General features: G+C 47.1%; 1 protein-coding gene across 1 annotated transcript in view; it reads left to right on the top strand.

The window, feature by feature from the left end:
• ALOX12 (arachidonate 12-lipoxygenase, 12S type) overlaps positions 1 to 18,295 on the top strand; it is a 99,710-nt gene that overhangs the window by 27,563 nt on the left and 53,852 nt on the right. The window contains exons 2-5 of the mRNA XM_033925159.1: positions 3,521 to 3,719; positions 6,468 to 6,549; positions 8,509 to 8,631; positions 12,741 to 12,847. Of these exons, the coding sequence (XP_033781050.1) occupies positions 3,521 to 3,719; positions 6,468 to 6,549; positions 8,509 to 8,631; positions 12,741 to 12,847 (511 nt within the window). The remainder of the gene's footprint in view (positions 1 to 3,520; positions 3,720 to 6,467; positions 6,550 to 8,508; positions 8,632 to 12,740; positions 12,848 to 18,295) is intronic.

An 18,295-nucleotide genomic window follows, 5' to 3' on the forward strand; every position in this document is an offset into this window, starting at 1 on the left:
CAGGTTATACCGAATGCAGCAGCACGCTTGATCATGGGTGTGTCTAAATATGACCATATTTCACCGTATCTCAAACAATTACATTAGCTTCCGGTCGCTTTCAGAGTCCAATATAAAGCAGTGATGATTTGTCATCAATTTCTCTAGGGAAATATCCCAGAACTACTTAAAAGTAATATTTTAAGTTCTGGGATTGTTGGATGGTCCAAGTATATTGGCAGTCTATAGTCCAGTACTTACGGGGCTTATTTTGGAATCCCATTGCGGGTACCGTAGTGCAACTGGTTTTAGACCTATCGGGGGCCTTCCAGGGCCTGCCTAAGGGGGGACCTCTCTGGTATTGTAAGGTGTGTCTTCTTGCTCGCAAATGCATTTTGCAAAGCTGGACTGCTTCTGAGCCTCCCTCTTTTTGGACCTGGAGATCTTTGGTGCATAATTTGGCCACTTGGGAGGCCCTCGCCGCAGACATCGTTTTTTTGCTTCCCTCTCTCCTAGTGGACGTAGTCTCCTATTGAACCATCTCGCTTAGCTTTGTTTCTATGCACCATGCTAGCTACCGGGATCGGTCGCTGCAGGCTTCCCTTTTTTTTTCTCTTCTTTTCTCTCTTTTAGGTATTTTCACTAAAATTGATGAATTATCTGTGATCTCTATTATCCTCACCATGGTAATTTCCTGAGGATTGGATGTATATTCATTTTATTACATGCGTATTTTCTTATGTATTTGTTTTTATTTTGATCTTATTTTAATATTGTATATGTAAATTATGTAAATCGTTTAGTTTTAAATGGTATATAAATTTTTTAAATAGATCAACAAATAATAGACAGTCCTTGCTCAGAAGAGCTTACAATCTAATTTAGGACAGTCAGAACAAATTTATTTATTTTGATTTATTTCGATTTCTATCCCGTTCTCCCAGAAGCTCAGAATGGGTTACAAATTGACATTCACAATCTTTTGAAGACAGACTAGTCATGACAACAAATAGGTTACAATCACAGAGCTTATTCTAGAGACCACACTGGTCATAGCGACGAGTACTTGGAGAAGTATATTGAGGAAGCAGTCATTGATGGCCCGATTGGCGGAAGAGGAAGGTCTTTGCTGTTCTGTGGAAGGTCATTAGTGAGTCTAGCGACCTGATCTGTATGGGTAGTCGGTTCCATAGCTGAGGTAGGAAATGGCTGTAGGATTGTTTATGCGCCGTACTCAGGGAGCTGAGTCTTTAGAAACATAGAAAAAAGCAGCAGAAAAGGGCTATAGCCCACCAAGTCTGCTCATTCCAAGTATCCCTTCCCCTGAATTTACTCCCTTAAAGATCCCACGTGAGTATCCCATTTTCTCTTAAAATCCGTCACGCTGCTGGCCTTTATCACCTGGAGTGGGAGTCTGTTCCAATGATCCACTACTCTTTCGGTGAAGAAGTACTTCCTGGAGTCTTTGTTTTGCTTTGGAGCAGAGGGGGCGGTTAGGGGTGTATAGGCGTAGCTTGGATGCTATGTAGGCTGAGGTTTTTTTGGTGGAATCTCTTGTGGGTCATGACCAGGGCTTTGAAGATGCATCACTTTTATTTTTTTTTCCTTTATTAATAATTAAATGCATAAAAACAACTTTCATTTATAATCAAACAATAAACAGTATATTAAATCATTGTATGCCTTATTTCTTAATACATAATAAGAATATCAAATTATCTATAAGCTTTCCATATTCCAACCAACCTCCCCCCTGATGCATCGCTTTTTGCCGTAACCACTAGGCTGCACAGAGTAATGGGCTCACGGTAGCTGAGGTTATATAGGAGTCGAAATGCTTGATTCTGGACTTTTTGGAGGCGTTTTAGATCTCTTGCAGTGATGCCATTGAATAGGGAATTGCAGTAGTCTGTTTCTGGAAGGTAGGGTTTGATCCTTTGCAGTTGGCGTAGGTAGTAAAAAGATGTGAAAACTACCTGCGAGACATGGGCGGAGAGGGACAGGTTGCCATCCAGTATTATTCCAAGACTTCGTACCTGGTCTTTTGCTATTAAGGGGGTGGATTCCCAAACTAGTGTTGGATGGGTGAAAGTAGTGTTCTTTTTACAGATCCAGTTCTGATTACCGCATCTCCAAAAAAGATATAGCTGAATTAGAAAAGGATGATGAAACAGATAAAGGGGACAATATGACTTCCTTATGAGGAAAGGCTAAAGAGACTAATCCCCTCTTCTACTAAACTGAGCTAGCAGTTTGTAGCGCAGAGGGCCGCGCTGAATGGCCTGCGCTGCTCCTGACGCTCATAGGAACTCAATGAGCATCGGGAGCAGCACGACTCACCACGCTAAAAACTGCTAGCGTAGTTTATTAGAAGAGGAGGTAGGGTTCTTCTGCTTGGGGAAGAGATAACTGAGGGGATATATGAGAGAGGTCTATAAAATCCTGAGTGGAGTGGAACAGATAGACTTGAATTGTTTGTTTACTCTTTCCCAAAATACAAGGACTAGGGAATATGCAATGAAGCGAAGTAGTAATTTTGTAAAAACAAATTGGAAAAAAACATTTATCCACTTAACATATAGGGCTCCTTTTACTAAGGTGTGCTAGCGTTTTTAGCGTGCGCTACCCCCGCACTACGCACCAAAAACTAACGCCAGCTCAATGGAGGCGTTAGCATCTAGCGCGCGAGGCATTACAATGCGCGCTAAAACCGCTAGCGCAGCTTAGTAAAAGGAACCCTTAATTAAACTCTTGAATTCATTGCCAGAGAATGTGGTAAATGCGGTTAGTGTAGCAGGATTTAAAAAAAAAAAAACCAGGTTTGGACAAGTTCCTGGAAGAAAAGTCCATAAACTGTTATTAAGCTGGATTTGGGCAAATTCCCAGCAAGAAATCCGTTTAATTATTTTGGGATTCTGACAGGTTTTGTGACCTGGATTGACCACTGGTGGAAACAACATACTGGGCTTGATGGACTTTTGTCTGTCCCAGTATAGCAATGTTTATGTACTTCTGTACTTTCTTTCTTGTGTTGCTGTTGTTAGCAGTGGTAGTAATGGAGGAGAGGTGGACTGCCCTGGGAGCCATTTTGGTGGGGGCTGCCCCCTATGCCACGCTTGTGCCCTCCCTTCCCTGCCCCCTGTACCTCTTTAAAATCTTCGCCAGCATGAGCAACTACTCCCTGGCTCCCTCTGAAATCACTTCTGGGTTGCGGGGCCAGGAAGTGACATCAGAGCAAAAGCCAATGCCAGCGTGAACAGCAGGCCTGAGAAACTGCTCGTGGTGGTGAGGATTTAAAGAGGTATGAGGGTGGGAAGGGAGGGTGCAAGTGTGGCGTGGGAGTGCGGAAGGAGGGGGTGTAGAAGAGGGTACGGGGGTGCCACTGCCCCAAGTGCCTCCTACCCTCGCTATTGCACTGGTAGGTAGCAGTGAATATTTTCACATAAGGAAGATGCAGGTTGAAGTCTCTGTATGTCTCACAGTTTCCCGTCATGTCTCCTCTTCCTCCTTCCATTCTCAACTATCCTGCTGCCCTTTCCAGGTAGATGACTATGAGGTGTTGAGCGATGAAGAAATTGGATCGATACAGCTTGTGCAGTTGGAGAAGCAGCGGTTTTGGATAGAGGATAATTGGTTCTGTCTCTATGTGACGGTGACCTGCCCTCAGGGGCGAGTGTTTCATTTCCCCTGTCACAGATGGCTCATTGGAAATACAACCCTAAGTATTCCTGAGGGTACAGGTGAGTGTTGGGAGGAGGAAGAGAACCTGGTCTATCTGTGCGTGGAGAGTGAGTGAGTGAGTGTGTATGTGAGGGCTGGGGGACCTTGCAAGAGTTGATAAGAGAGAAACCCCTTCACACAACGTGTAATTAAACTCTGGAATTCATTGCTGGAGAATGTGGTAAAATCAGTAAGCTTAGCAGGATTTGAAAAAGGTTTGGATAATTTCCTAAAAGAGAAGTCCATAGGCCATTATTGAGATGGCTTGGGAAAATCCCCTGCTTATTCGGTCGATAAGCAGCATAAAATATGTATTACTTCTTGGAATCTAGCTAGGTACTTGAGACTTGGGTTGGCCACTGTTGGAAACAGGATACTGGGCCTGATGGACCTTCAGTCTGTCCCAGAAAGGCAACTCTTATGTGAGCCAAGTATAGGAGAATCAAGCCATTGTGACATTACTGATGAAGTTGGCGCTTAGGCACTGATGGAATGAGGCATTATGACATCACAGTCTCAACTCTGGAATGTTGCTATTCTTTGGGTTTCTGCCAGGTACTTGGGACCTGGGTTGGCCACTGTTGGAAACATAATACTGGTCTTGATGGACCTTCAGTCTGTTTCAGTATGGCAATTCTTATGTTCATACCTATCTATGGGGATAAGCCATAAGAAACTTCTGTTCTGTTCACAGCTAGAGAAAGAAAAGGTTACCACCAGCACTGAACAGCAAGGGGAGAAGTCCTCCATCAGTAGGCTTGGAATCTAAATAGGCAAAGCAGGCAAGCACCTAGGGGTGCTGACTTTACAAGGTTGACCAGAAGTGACAGTATTGATGCAGAAGTGACATGAATATTTTAATTTGTCTCATGTCTAAATTTTTGACACTCCAATGGAGTAGCCCAAATATAGAGAGAGTACCCTTTTCTAAGTCTATCTACACGTGATGGGTGGGAGGGGATGCAAGAAACTGGCTGCACTGATGATTTTGCATTATCCCTGAGTCTGTCTGTAAACATCCAGAAAACAAAGAAGTTGTGGAGATGTCCAAGTTGAAGGCTTTATTAAAACAAATAAATAATCCACATAAAAATGTCTAGAGGCTCATAATCGAAAGAGAAATACGTCCAAAAACCTTCCTAAGTCGGTACTTGGACAAACATTTCTCAAATATGTCCAAGTGCTGATACTAAAAACAGGTTTTAGACATATTTCTAAACGACCTAGGCCTTCATAGTGCTGCTGAACGACCAAAGCTAAACGGGGCATTTTGGGAGGATTGTCGAGGGCGGGAGTTGGGCAGGACATGGGCCGGCTTAGACTTAGTAGTACAGCATGAATAACCGAAAGTTATACAGCCAATGATCGACGGAATTTGGACGTTGTGACTTAGACCATGTAAAACATGGTCTAAGTCACAAAAACCTACCTAAAGTCACCAGATAAGCACTGAAAACACATAATACAGACCCCCACACACTACCCCAGTGATCACCAACCCCCCCTAAAAATATTTATCACACCTTTAAAATTCAGCCTCCAGACCATCATCACCTGGCCGCCTGGCATAGGAAAGCTTAGTCGTCCAGCACAGAGACAGCTTAAATCATCTTGGGGGTAGGTTAGGGACCCATAGAGAGGAGAACCCATGCCCATAAGCCCCCGTAATCACTGCATTGGTACTTAAACATGTGCACTCCCCTATACACCCCCAAAACCCTTTTGTACTGGCATATAAGTGGCTCCTGCAGCCATAAGGGCTATTGGGGTGGTAGATAGGTGGGTCTAGGAGATTTTAGAAGTGGTTTTGGGGGCTCACCATTATCTATAAGGGAGCTGTAGTGAGATGAAGACATGGCATCCTTTTTTGTGAAGTTCACAGCAGTGCCCTATTTAGGTGGCATGTCTGGGTGTTCAGTCCATCACTTTGCAGATCCCTCCCACGTCCAACAGGGCTTGTTCTAAACGTTTTGGACTTGGATGAAAAGTTGGACGGAAATGTGGTATAAAGATGGACGATTTAGCGACTTGGATGATCAGATCGGCAGGACGTATAATTGGACAATTTTCGAAAGTAAAAAAATTTTGGACGTAATTTTCAAAAATATGTTCTAGGCTGTTTTTTACTTTGGACGACTTGCGAGTTGGACGTAAACGGACTTAGATGTCCCTTTTGATTAAGCCCCTCCTAGAATCTGAACCTCTGAACACATATGGACATGTTTCAACACTATAGTCTTCTTCAGGGGTCCTTATTTGGATTATCTAATCAACATGCCTGCATTTAGGACCAAATAGGGATCCCTGAAGAAGACTATAGTTTTGGGTCCATATGTGTTCAGATGTTCAGGCCCTAGACATTTTTATGTGGATTATTTATTTCTTTTAATAAAGCCTTCATCGTGGACATCGACTCTCCACAATTTCTTTGTTTTCTGGATGTTTCTCTTTGTGGAGGAACCAGGGTCAATTTTCTTGTTGCTCTGTCTGTAAACAGCCTTAAGCTATTGTGCAAAAATGTCTCTAATGTGTTTTGTTGGTCTGTGTGTGAGGGTATATAGTGCCAGGCCCAGAAGTGGTTTGAGGTAATGGCACAAGGGTCTGAGGGTGCAGAAGGACTTTGACATGATGTGACCTTTGTAATTCAGAAGGTTGGGACCTAATTACTGAGTGTGTTTTAGGGCAGAGAGATGTGTGCGCAGGAAATTGAATGATACCATGGAAAGACATCTCTTGGTTTCTACATTGTTTTCTGGTTTTATAAACAGCCAGGAAGGTGACAGATGAAGCCTCGGAGATACTTCATAGTCAGCGAGTGATGGAGCTTCAGGAGCGGCAAGCGTTGTACAGGTACCGAGGCACTGATACACTCCTGAGATATGGCCTACCCTCTTCAGGCTGAAGGGTAGCTGATCTTATGCCCTCATATAATTAAAAAAAAATCTGTGGGAGATTTTTAATTCTTAGTTATTAGTTGTTTTTCTTTTTCCTTCTGATGTAATGCCCAAATGATATGCAAAATAAAATAGCAAAAGTAAAACTTTTGTCCTAAAACAGAAATAAACTTAAAAAAATTAATTGTAAACTGGAAGTAATGTTTTAAAATGAAAATAAAATTAACTACGCTACTATTTTAAGAGAAGCTCTCTGGTCCTGGGAACCACTGGCCTGTGACCCCCAACACAGAAAACTCTCTAATCATCTGCTCCTTCCCCTGCCAAAGGACCAGTGACAGTTACCTTGTCTGAAACATCCTCTGAGGCTTCTTTTCTTCTGCTGCCATCTTGGAAAATGTCAGGAGAGCAGCTGCTGTCAGTGATGTCAGCCTGAGAGGCTGGAAGAAGAGGAGACTCAGAGACCACTTCTCTAGACTAAGTACAATAAGCACCTTTTGTCCTTCAAAGAAGGGGGGTAGGTGTTTCAGGGGCTCTTTGGTCCAGGGGCCTCCCTGTGTCAGGAGTCCCTGGTTAGGGGTGCCTGTGCAGCCCAGGGACTGTGGGTGTCTAACTTTGAATCTCATACAGAATTATTATTTTTTAATTTTCATGAAGTCAGTGAGTGACTTAGGAGTCTCAGCACTAAAATAGGCCAAGATTGTATCCAAATTCATGAAAGCATGGGACAAACACATAGGCTCTCTAAGGGAGAGGAAGCTATGGTGGATGGTATGAATGGGCAAACTGTATAGGCCTATGGTCTTTATCTGCTTTCATTGTCTATGTTGTTATGTCCATCACATGGGGAACCTCATGCAATCAGGAGAATTGTAAATTAAACTCGATAATATTTTTTGCTTCATGTTCACCTAGATGACAATTGTTTTGACTGGTGAAACTTTGAATTTGCACAAATACTTCATCTTTGGCACGTTTCCATTGTTGTGGGGTGTACATGCCCTCTGTACTTTCCTGGAATTACTACCCAGCAGAGGTGGTGTTAACCAGAACTGTTACAGAGCTTTCAGCCTGCCTAGAACAGATACAGAGGGCGGTGGTGGCGTGAGCATGAGATGCAGAAGAAGCAGAAAATGGCCTTAGTTTAGGTTCACAAATATGTACAGCCACCCTTGGTTCTGTCTAACTCCTGTTACTTTATCTTATCCATCTATATGTTCCATCTCCAATTACACCCTATGCTGTCTATCAAGATGTTTTAATGTGTACTGTATTGACATTGTAAGTAGCATACTATGCCATAATGTGTACTGTTGTTTAAATGCTTTTTTACTGCTGTAATTATCTATTGCTTATGTCTGAATTATTCTTGCTTATGAAGAATAATTCAGACATAAGCAATAGATAATTACAGCAGTAAAAAAGCATTTAAACAACAGTACATATAGATTGCCTTGGATGAATTCCTTTAAAAAGTTGGTAACTTCCTAAAAAGATGGAGAGCTAAAAAGGGGAGAAGTGAAACTAAATGGGTTAGAGGTGGTATGGCTTCGATTAAGCTCCTAAGAAGAGGAAATAAGATTAAAAAACCCAAAACAGCAGCAAAGCAATGGTACCTTCTAAGGTACAGTATAATAGTAGGACTCCACTTCCTAGCTAAAAACAAAAGGAGATGACTCAACTTCCTGCAGGTGCCTGGGAGATCTTAAGAGAGCAGTGCATGTATGGACCACCATACAGATTGGATGGGCCAAACGGTCTTATCTGCTACATTACACTGCCACTAATGGCAGTATAAATCACACTAATCAGTCAATAAAATTATGTTCTCTGTAGCTTATAGTACAAGGGAAGGGCTTTTCTTTCAGCACTATGTTACGCGTGCAGCAGGTTTTCATTTGCTTTCCTTTTCCAGATGGATGCAGTGGAAGCCAGGCATTCCTAAGTGTATCTCTGTCAGGAATGAAGAGGAGCTGCCTCAGGATGTTAGGTTTCACAATGAGAAGCAGAGTGATTTCAAGAATTCATTGCAATATGCGTAAGTTTCATGGGGCCTCAAATAATCCCATGCAGAGCCCTGATTGTACATTAGCTGCAGGGATTTACAAAGCACAGTCTCTATAGGCTCCGCGGCTATCCGTGGCAAACAAGGAAAAAAATCAGCCGTTTGTCACAGGTATGGGGGCAAAACTTTTCACTGCCCCATGGAGCGGTAAATGGCCTTGTCCCTGAAGTGTGCCAGGAACTCATGGCAGCCATTTTGATGATGACTCTGCACGGGGCAGGAGCATAGGAAGATCACTCCTGCCCTGTGTCACCACTAGACCACCAGATAAGGTCTGGGGACGCAGGAGGATCAGAGCCGGCCCAGAAACTTATTCGCTATTTTTCCCCATTCGCGGGCCGGCTCTGCCCCTAACCCCCGCGAATATTGAGGGTCTACTGTAATTTGGCTTATTCAGTTTTCTCGATAGTGGAAGGAATATTTGTAAAGGGGAGGGGAGACAGGGATTTTGTTGATCCTTGCTCTGTATTATTTGTATTTATAAAATTATAATTCTACAGAATATTGTTTCTTTTTATACTTTACTAAAATAAGTTCAATATAAAATCATAACTATTCGAGGCTTGTGCAGGTGGAATCAGGCAGTTTGCAGGGATGGGGCCAAATTTCCCCCCCCCCATGTCATTCTGTAGCACTGCTTCCATTTTGGGTCTCACAAGGTCAGAATGGGTGAGGGGAGGAAGAAGTAGGGGGTGGGGTAGAAGATAAAAGGATATACAGGGTAATTTTAATGTTTGGTTCGGTGACAGATCAAAAGCGCGCGATGACAAAGGCGCGTCGACAACCCAGCGCAGACAACTGAGCGCAAGGCGGAAGTGCGCCGAAGAAAAACAGTATTTTAAAGGGCTCCGACAGGGGGTGTGTGGGGGGGGGAACCACCCCACTTTACTTAACAGAGATCACGCCAGCATTGTGGGGGGTTTAGGGGGTTGTAAACCCCCACATTATACTGACAACTTCACTTTTTCCCTAAAAAAGAGAGAAAAAGTTGTTTCCAGTAAATGAGGGGGGTTACAACCCCCCAAACCCCCCACAATGCCGGCGTGATCTCTGTTAAGTAAAGTGGAGGGGGTTCCCCACCAACACCCCCCATCGGAGCCCTTTAAAATACTGTTTTTCTTCGGCGCGCTTCCGCCTTGCGCTCAGTTGTCTGCGCTGGGTTGTCGGCGCGCCTTTGTCATCGCGCGCTTTTGTCTATGAACCGTTTGGTTCACACATGAACAGATTGTTTTGGTGCTGCCTTTGTAAGTCCAGCTTTCTAGGGAAAACATCAGACATTATTTGAGATTGAAGACCACAAGAGTACCTAATTTGCCCCTGATGCGGGCGTTTGCTGAAACATGGCTGTGATGGATCTTAGTGCAAATTTTTATATGTACAGGTGCTCGTCGACTTACGACCGTAATTGGTTACGATTGACAGGTCGTAAGTTGATCGGGACATAAGTCGGCCTATGTTAGACTAGGGTAACAATACTGTATTAGACTGGGTAATGCTATTGTAATCATCTTAAAGTAATATTTTATCAACATTTTCTTACTTTCTAAGTCAAGAACAGCACAATCCCTTTGTGGTGAACATTCGTTGTGGCGCCTCCTCCTTTTTATATTTTTACTGCTGCATAGTGAGACTTCTTGAACGGAGAGACTTCTTGAACGGAGAAACTTTAACTAGGACTTCAGCAGAACGAGATTTAGGAGTAATCATCAGTGCAGACATGAAAACTGCCAATCAAGTGGAGAAGGCTTCATCTAAGGCAAGGCAAATATTGGGTTGTATCAATAGAAGTTTCGTCAGCCGAAAGCCTGAAGTCATAATGCCGTTGTATAGGGCCATGGTGAGACCTCATCTGGAGTACTGTGTGCAATTCTGGAGGCCACATTATAGTAAAGATGTGCGCAGAATTGAATCGGTTCAGTGGACGGCCACCAGGATGATCTCGGGGCTCAAGGGTCTCTCGTACAAAGAGAGACTGAACAAATTGCAGCTCTACACTCTCGAGGAACGTAGGGAGAGGGGAGACATGATCGAAACATTTAAGTACCTCACGGGACGTGTTGAAGTGGAAGATGATATTTTCTTTCTCAAGGGACCCTCGGCCACAAGAGGGCACCCGCTCAAACTCAGGGGCGGAAAATTTCATGGCGACACCAGAAAGTATTTCTTCACAGAGAGACTGGTTGAACATTGGAACAAGCTTCCAGTGCAGGTGATCGAGGCAGATAGCGTGCCAGACTTTAAGAATAAATGGGATACCCATGTGGGATCCTTACGAGGGTAAAGATAAGGAAATTGGGTCATTAGGGCATAGACAGGGGGTGGGTAAGCAGAGTGGGCAGACTTGATGGGTTGTAGCCCTTTTCTGCCATCATCTTCTATGTCTCTATGTAAGAAGTTGCCTCCGCTGAGGCAGACCATAGGTCCATCCTGCCCAGCGGTCTGCTCCCACGGCAGCCCATCAGGCCCATTGCCTGAGCAATGGTCTATACCTATCTATACCCCTCAATCCCTTTTTCTTCTAGGAATCTATCCAAACCTTCTTTGAAACCATTTAATGTTTTCTTGTCTACAACAGCCTATGGAAGCGCGTTCCATGTATCCACCACCCTCTGAGTGAAAAAGAACTTCCTAGCGTTTGTTCTAAACCTGTCCCCTTTCAATTTCTCCGAGTCCCCCCTTGTACTTGTGGTGCCCCTTAATTTGAAAAATCTGTCCCTGTCTACTTTTTCTATGCCCTTCAGGATCTTGAAGGTTTCTATCATGTCTCCTCTAAGTCTTTGCTTCTCTAGGGAGAAAAGTCCCAACTGCTTCAATCTGTCGGTATATGGGAGATTTTCCATTCCCTTTATCAGTTTAGTTGCTCTTCTTTGTACTCCCTCAAGTACCGCCATGTCTTTCTTGAGGTACGGTGACCAGTACTGGACACAGTACTCCAGAATGGGCCGTACCATTGCACGATACAGTGGCATGATGACTTCCTTCGTCCTGGTCGTAATACCCTTCTTAATGATACCCAACATTCTGTTTGCTTTCCTTGAGGCCGTGGCGCATTGCGCCGATGCCTTCAGTGTTGCGTCTACCATCACTCCCAGGTCTCTCTCCAGGTTACTGACCCCTAGTGGTGTTCCCCCCATTTTGTATGTGAACATCGGGTTCTTTTTCCCCACGTGCATGACCTTGCATTTCCCCACGTTGAAGCTTATCTGCCATTTTTCGGCCCACTTTTCCAGCTGCGTTAGATCCTTTTGGAGATCTTCGCAGTCTTCCCTGGTTTGAGCCCTGCTGTATAGTTTGGTGTCATCTGCATATTTAATGACTTCACACTTGGTTCCCGCCTCTAGGTTGTTTATGTAGATATTGAACAGGAGCGGTCCCAGCACGGACCCCTGCGGAACTCCGCTCGTGACCCCTTTCCAGTCTGAGTTGTGGCCCTTTACGCCAACCCTCTGCTTCCTGTTTGCCAGCCAGTTTTTGATCCATCGGTGGACCTCCCCTTGTACCCCGTGGTTCCATATCTTTTTAAGCAGTCTCTCATGTGGCACCTTGTCGAAGGCTTTTTGGAAGTCAAGGTAAATGATGTCTATAGATTCCCCTTTATCCACCTGGCTGTTCACCCCCTCAAAGAAGTACAATAAGTTTGTGAGGCATGACCTACCCTTGCAGAAGCCAAGTTGACTCGGTTTTAGCTGCCCATTTTTTTTCGATGTGCTCACAGATGCTGTCTTTAATCAGTGCCTCCATCATCTTTCTATGTTTCTATGACTTGGGAGTACGGGGACTGGAGCTGCTAACAGCAGGCGGGGGAAACTGTCGTAAACGCATCGTAAATTCGAACAGTCGTAACTTGAATAGGTCGTAAGTCAGCGAGTACCTGTACTTTTTTAATACATTTTTTTGTCTCATATTTGGACTTTCTTGAATGGAATGGGGTAAGTCATTGGGTGTTACGGCCCAATAATTTGCCCAATATAATATCAGCAACCAAAGAGCTTGAGGACCAACCAAAAATGCCTGGATTGCTCTTTCTGCCTCCTTTCTCTCTCTTTCCTTCATTCATTCAACTACTGTTTTTTTCCTGGCAGTTTGATAGAACTTTCCCTGAAGAAACTTGTCACCAAGTTCAGCACCTCATGGACTGACCTGGATCATTTTCGTGCAATTTTCTGGAGAGTGAAGAGCCCAGTGGCTGGTAGGTCTGTCAGTTTATGGTTTATAACAGTGTATTGCAAACTAGTGTGCCTCATGAGATTTCAGGTGCGCCATGAGATGCTGGGGAGGAGGAGACGCGCCAGCACCAGCTGACTGCCTTCAGGACATGTCGAGAAGCACATCTTATAGGCAGTCAACTGCCACCAGCCCCTCTCCTCCCTGGCGTCTCTCCTCCTCTCCGTGCCTCTTCTTTGTTAGCACCCCCCCCCATTGGCGGCTCAGGGCCCCGTCTGGAGGGCTTCCGCGCACTTCTGGGTGCCCACGAGCTGCGGCCACCAGTTTGGTGTACCACGACTCATAAAATTTGTGAGACACTGGTTTATTGTTTATCCCAGGACAAGCAGGCAGCATATTCTTTACGCATGGGTGACGTCACCGACGGAGCCCACGGTACGGACCTTTTTACTAGAAAGTTCTAGTTGGCCGCACCGCGCGTGCGCGAGTGCCTTCCCGCCCGACGGAGGAGAGCGTGGTCCCCAGTTTCTTCGTTTCCGCGGAGCGAAGAAGACGTGCGTTTTTCAACTCCGATTGAAAACCTCTTTTTGCCTTCCCGCTCGCGTTCTTTTTTCGTTTATTTACCTTCGGGTTGCTTTTTTATTTCATTTCCAAAAAAAAAAAAAAAAAATTTTTTCTTTTTGTTTCGTTTTTGTCTTTGCCCCGGCGGGGCCTGTTGTCACGATCCAGGCCTCGGGGTTTGATTTTGCGGAGGCCGTGTTTCCATTCATGCCCCCGCAGCCCGGTTTTAAGAAGTGCCAGCGGTGTGCACGCCCGATCTCCCTCACTGACCCACACAATTGGTGTTTACAGTGTTTGGGACCGGAGCATCGGGCGGACTCGTGCACCCGCTGTGCCACTCTTAAAAAACGCACTTTGAAGAATCGCCAAATCCAGCAAAGTCTGCTGTTCGGCACCGGCCCGACTATGGACTCGACTTCTTCAACTGCGGCACCATCGAAGTCGGCACCGACCACCTCGACACCGCCTGACATCACATCGGCGCCACCGGCGCCAGGTAAGCCGGCTAAGAAGCCTTCCACCCTTGAGCGCCCTCCCACCTCGGTGGCGACACCGGCTCTTTCGGCTCCACGCCGAACTAAAAAGCGCTCCGCTCCGATATCGGTGAGTGCCTCGTCATCGGCCTCCTCATCGCCGGAGCGTAGAGCGGCACCCATGGAACCAAAGCAGAAAAAAGTGGTTCCGGTGCCACCCCTGGATGACCGCATTGCGGCCATCCTCCAGGATAAGTTGCAGGAACAACTCCAAACGCAACTTAAACAGCTCTTGCCCTCTATCCTGGCACCGCTGCTTTCGGTACCAGACCGGCCCGAGCCCCACACCGTCCAACCGGTATCCACGCCATCGGTGCCTATGGACCCATCCATGCCCATTCTCTCGGCACCGCATATCCATGCCCATGCCGAGGGCCGTCGCTCTGACGACATCCGATCCTCCTCGAGACCGAGCGGAACACCGGTCTTCCCGCGAACCTGACCGGCACCGTTCTTCCCGGGACCGAGACAGACACAGGTCTTCATCCCCCGGTACCGTCTCGGTACGCTCAGGCAAGTCTCGGTCTAAAGCTCATCATACCGAGCCTTCCACTCCAGTCTCTCGGCACGCACACACCGATGTCAGAGACCCGGACCTCTGGGAGGAATCTCCCCTCGGTACCGAGGAGGATGCATCGTCGTCGGACGAAGAGCCCTCGGCCCCCGATACCACATCTAGACCTGAGCAATCTTCTTTTTCGAAATTCCTCAGGGAGTTATCGGGGGCCTTATCTTTGCCTCTGGAGTCTGATTCCAAGAAATCACAAGCTTTCCTGGAGGCATTAGATTTCGATCAACCCCCTAAGGAGTTCCTGAAGTTACCCGTGCATGACATCCTACGGGAAACTTTTTATAAAAATTGGGAAAATCCATTAACTGTCCCTGGGGCACCCCGTAAACTGGATAGCCTTTACAGGGTTATTCCAATCCCGGGATTTGATAAACCCCAGCTGCCCCATGAATCTCTCCTGGTTGAGTCCACTTTAAAAAAGACTCAAGGCTCCAGTGTATATGCCTCTACCCCTCCTGGCAGGGAGGGCAAAACTATGGACAAGTTTGGCAAGCGGCTCTACCAGAATGCCATGCTTGCCAACAGGGCAAACAATTACTCTTTCCACTTTTCATTCTACCTGAAACATCTGGTAATGCAACTCTCCGCCATGCAAAAGTACATGCCGGAGCACAAGGTCCCACTATTCCAGCAGCACATCTCCAGCCTGCTTCAACTTAGAAAATTTATGGTACGCTCCATCTATGACTCCTTTGAGCTCACCTCTCGTGCATCTGCCATCGCTGTGGCCATGCGCCGCCTGGCCTGGCTCAGGGTCTCTGATCTGGATGTCAACCATCAGGACCGACTAGCCAACGCCCCATGTACAGGAGACGAATTGTTCGGAGAGTCTCTGGATACCACCACACAAAAACTCTCCGCCCATGAGACCAGATGGGATACTCTCATTAAACCAAAGAAGAAGGCCCCTCCTGCTCGGCCTTACAAACCACAGTCTTCTTACCAGCGCAGGTTCTCCGCTAGGCCGCTTAACCCGCCTTCACAGCAACCTAGACGGGCTCGCCAACAACACCACACCCAGGCTCGTGCACAGTCTAATCAACCTGCCAAGCCTCTTCCTCCTGCCAAACCTTCTCAGCCCTTTTGACTCCTCTCTCCAGGGCTTAGCCAGTCTTCCACCCTCATTGCCTCTCCCTCAACCAATCGGAGGCAGGCTCCACATTTTTCTCAGCCGTTGGGAGGTCATCACATCGGACCAGTGGGTCCTCAACATCATCCGCCACGGCTACTCTCTCAACTTCCAGACTCTTCCACCAGACAATCCTCCCGTAGAGTCTGCTTCTCTTTCAACTCAAACCCCCCTCCTCCTGAGGGAGGTCCAATCCCTCCTTCTCCTCAATGCCATCGAAGAAGTACCTCTGGAACAAAGGGGCCGGGGATTCTACTCCCGTTACTTTCTGGTTCCAAAAAAGACAGGAGACCTACGTCCCATTCTCGATCTCAGGGACCTCAACAAATGTCTTGTCACGGAGAAGTTCAGAATGCTCTCCCTTGCCACGCTTTACCCTCATCTCTCTCAGAACGACTGGCTATGTTCCCTGGACCTCAAAGAGGCCTACACTCACATACCAATCAATCCAGCTTCACGTCGCTACCTAAGATTCCAGGTGCACCATCGCCATTATCAGTACAAAGTGCTACCTTTTGGCCTCGCTTCATCACCCAGGGTGTTCACCAAATGCCTCATTGTGGCGGCGGCCTTCCTCAGGTCTCACAACCTCCAGGTGTTTCCCTACTTGGACGATTGGTTGGTGAAAGCACCTACGTCTCCGCTTGTGCTACAAGCCACTCATCAGACCATCTCTCTCCTCCACCTCCTGGGGTTCGAGATCAACTACCCCAAGTCGCATCTGCTTCCCACGCAGCGCCTTCAGTTCATTGGAGCAGTTCTCGACACCACACTAATGAGGGCGTTTCTCCCCTCCGACCGTCAGCGGAACCTGCTCCGCCTGTGTCGTCAGGTGCTCCTTCATCACTCCATTTCTGCCAGACAGATGATGGTCCTCCTGGGCCACATGGCCTCGACGGTGCATGTGCTTCCCCTGGCACGACTCCACCTCAGGACACCTCAATGGACTCTGGCCAACCAATGGTCGCAGACCTCGAATCTTCTTTCTCATCCCATCTCTGTGACATCGTCTCTTCAGCAATCTCTACAATGGTGGTTGAACTCCTCAAATCTTTCCAGGGGCCTTCTTTTTCATCTGCCCCCGCATTCCATGACCATCACCACGGATGCCTCCCCTTATGCATGGGGAGCTCACCTGGGAGACCTACGCACCCAAGGTCTTTGGACCCCGCAGGAGCGTCTTCATCACATCAATTTCCTGGAACTACGAGCCATGTTCTATGCCCTCAAGGCTTTCCAGCACCTTCTTTGCCCTCAGGTTCTGCTCCTGTGCACGGACAACCAAGTTGCCATGTACTACATCAACAAACAGGGCGGCACCGGATCTCGCCTCCTTTGTCAGGAGGCTCTTCGCATTTGGACCTGGGCCACGGCCCGCAGTCTCTTCCTCAAGGCTGTCTACATCCAGGGCGAACAGAACTCCCTGGCCGACAATCTCAGCCGCATCCTTCAACCTCACGAGTGGACTTTGGACCCTCCCACGCTCCACTCCATCTTTGCTCGCTGGGGCACTCCGCAGGTGGACCTATTCGCAGCTCCTCACAACCATCAGCTGCCCCAGTTCTGCTCCAGACTCTTCTCTCCTCATCGTCTGGCCCCGGATGCATTCCTTCTCGACTGGATGGATCGGTTCCTCTATGCCTTTCCTCCTCTACCTCTGATGTTGCGGACTTTATCCAAACTCCGCAGGGACGGAGCCACCATGATCCTCATAGCTCCCCGGTGGCCTCGTCAACACTGGTTCTCCCTCCTGCTTCAGCTCAGCTCCAGGGATCCCATTCCTCTGCCTGTGTTTCCTACTCTACTTACACAGCAACATCGGTCTCTACTACATCCCAATCTGTCTTCGCTCCACCTGACAGCTTGGTTTCTCTCGGGCTGACCTCTTCAGGAAATCTGTCTCAGCCTGTCCGTCTCATTTTGGACGCCTCCAGGAAACCGACCACCCTCCAATGTTACCATCAGAAGTGGACCAGGTTCTCCTCTTGGTGCCTCCGTCATCATCACAATCCCACCTCTTTAGCGGTGGAAACTGTTCTGGACTACTTGCTCTCCCTGTCCAACGCAGGCCTCAAGTCTACCTCTATCAGAGTCCATCTCAGTGCCATCACGGCTTTTCATGAACCTGTCTTAGGAAAACCTCTCACGGCTCACCCTCTGGTTTCCCGATTCATGAGGGGCCTCTTCAACATCAAACCACCTCTGAAGCCTCCCCCGGTCGTCTGGGACCTGAATGTGGTTTTATCTGCTCTCATGAAACCTCCCTTTGAGCCGCTTGCCACAACTTCGCTCAAATTTCTGACATGGAAGGTTCTTTTCCTCATTGCCATCACCTCTGCCAGGAGGGTTAGTGAGCTTCATGCACTGGTTGCCGATCCACCGTTCACTATTTTTCACCATGACAAGGTGGTTCTGCGCACCCATCCAAAGTTCCTTCCAAAGGTGGTCTCAGCTTTTCACCTCAACCAGTCCATTGTGTTGCCTGTTTTCTTTCCGAAACCTCATTCACATCCCGGAGAACAGGCATTGCACAGTCTTGACTGCAAGCGTGCCCTGGCTTACTATCTTGATCGTACAAGGGCTCACCGCTTGTCCCCTCAGCTCTTCCTGACCTTCGACCCAAATCGTTTGGGTCGACCGGTCTCTAAACGGACGCTATCCAACTGGCTTGCAGCTTGC

The sequence above is a fragment of the Geotrypetes seraphini genome, chromosome 16 (genome assembly GCF_902459505.1).
Source record: "Geotrypetes seraphini chromosome 16, aGeoSer1.1, whole genome shotgun sequence".
NCBI classification, from domain to species: Eukaryota; Metazoa; Chordata; class Amphibia; order Gymnophiona; family Dermophiidae; genus Geotrypetes; species Geotrypetes seraphini.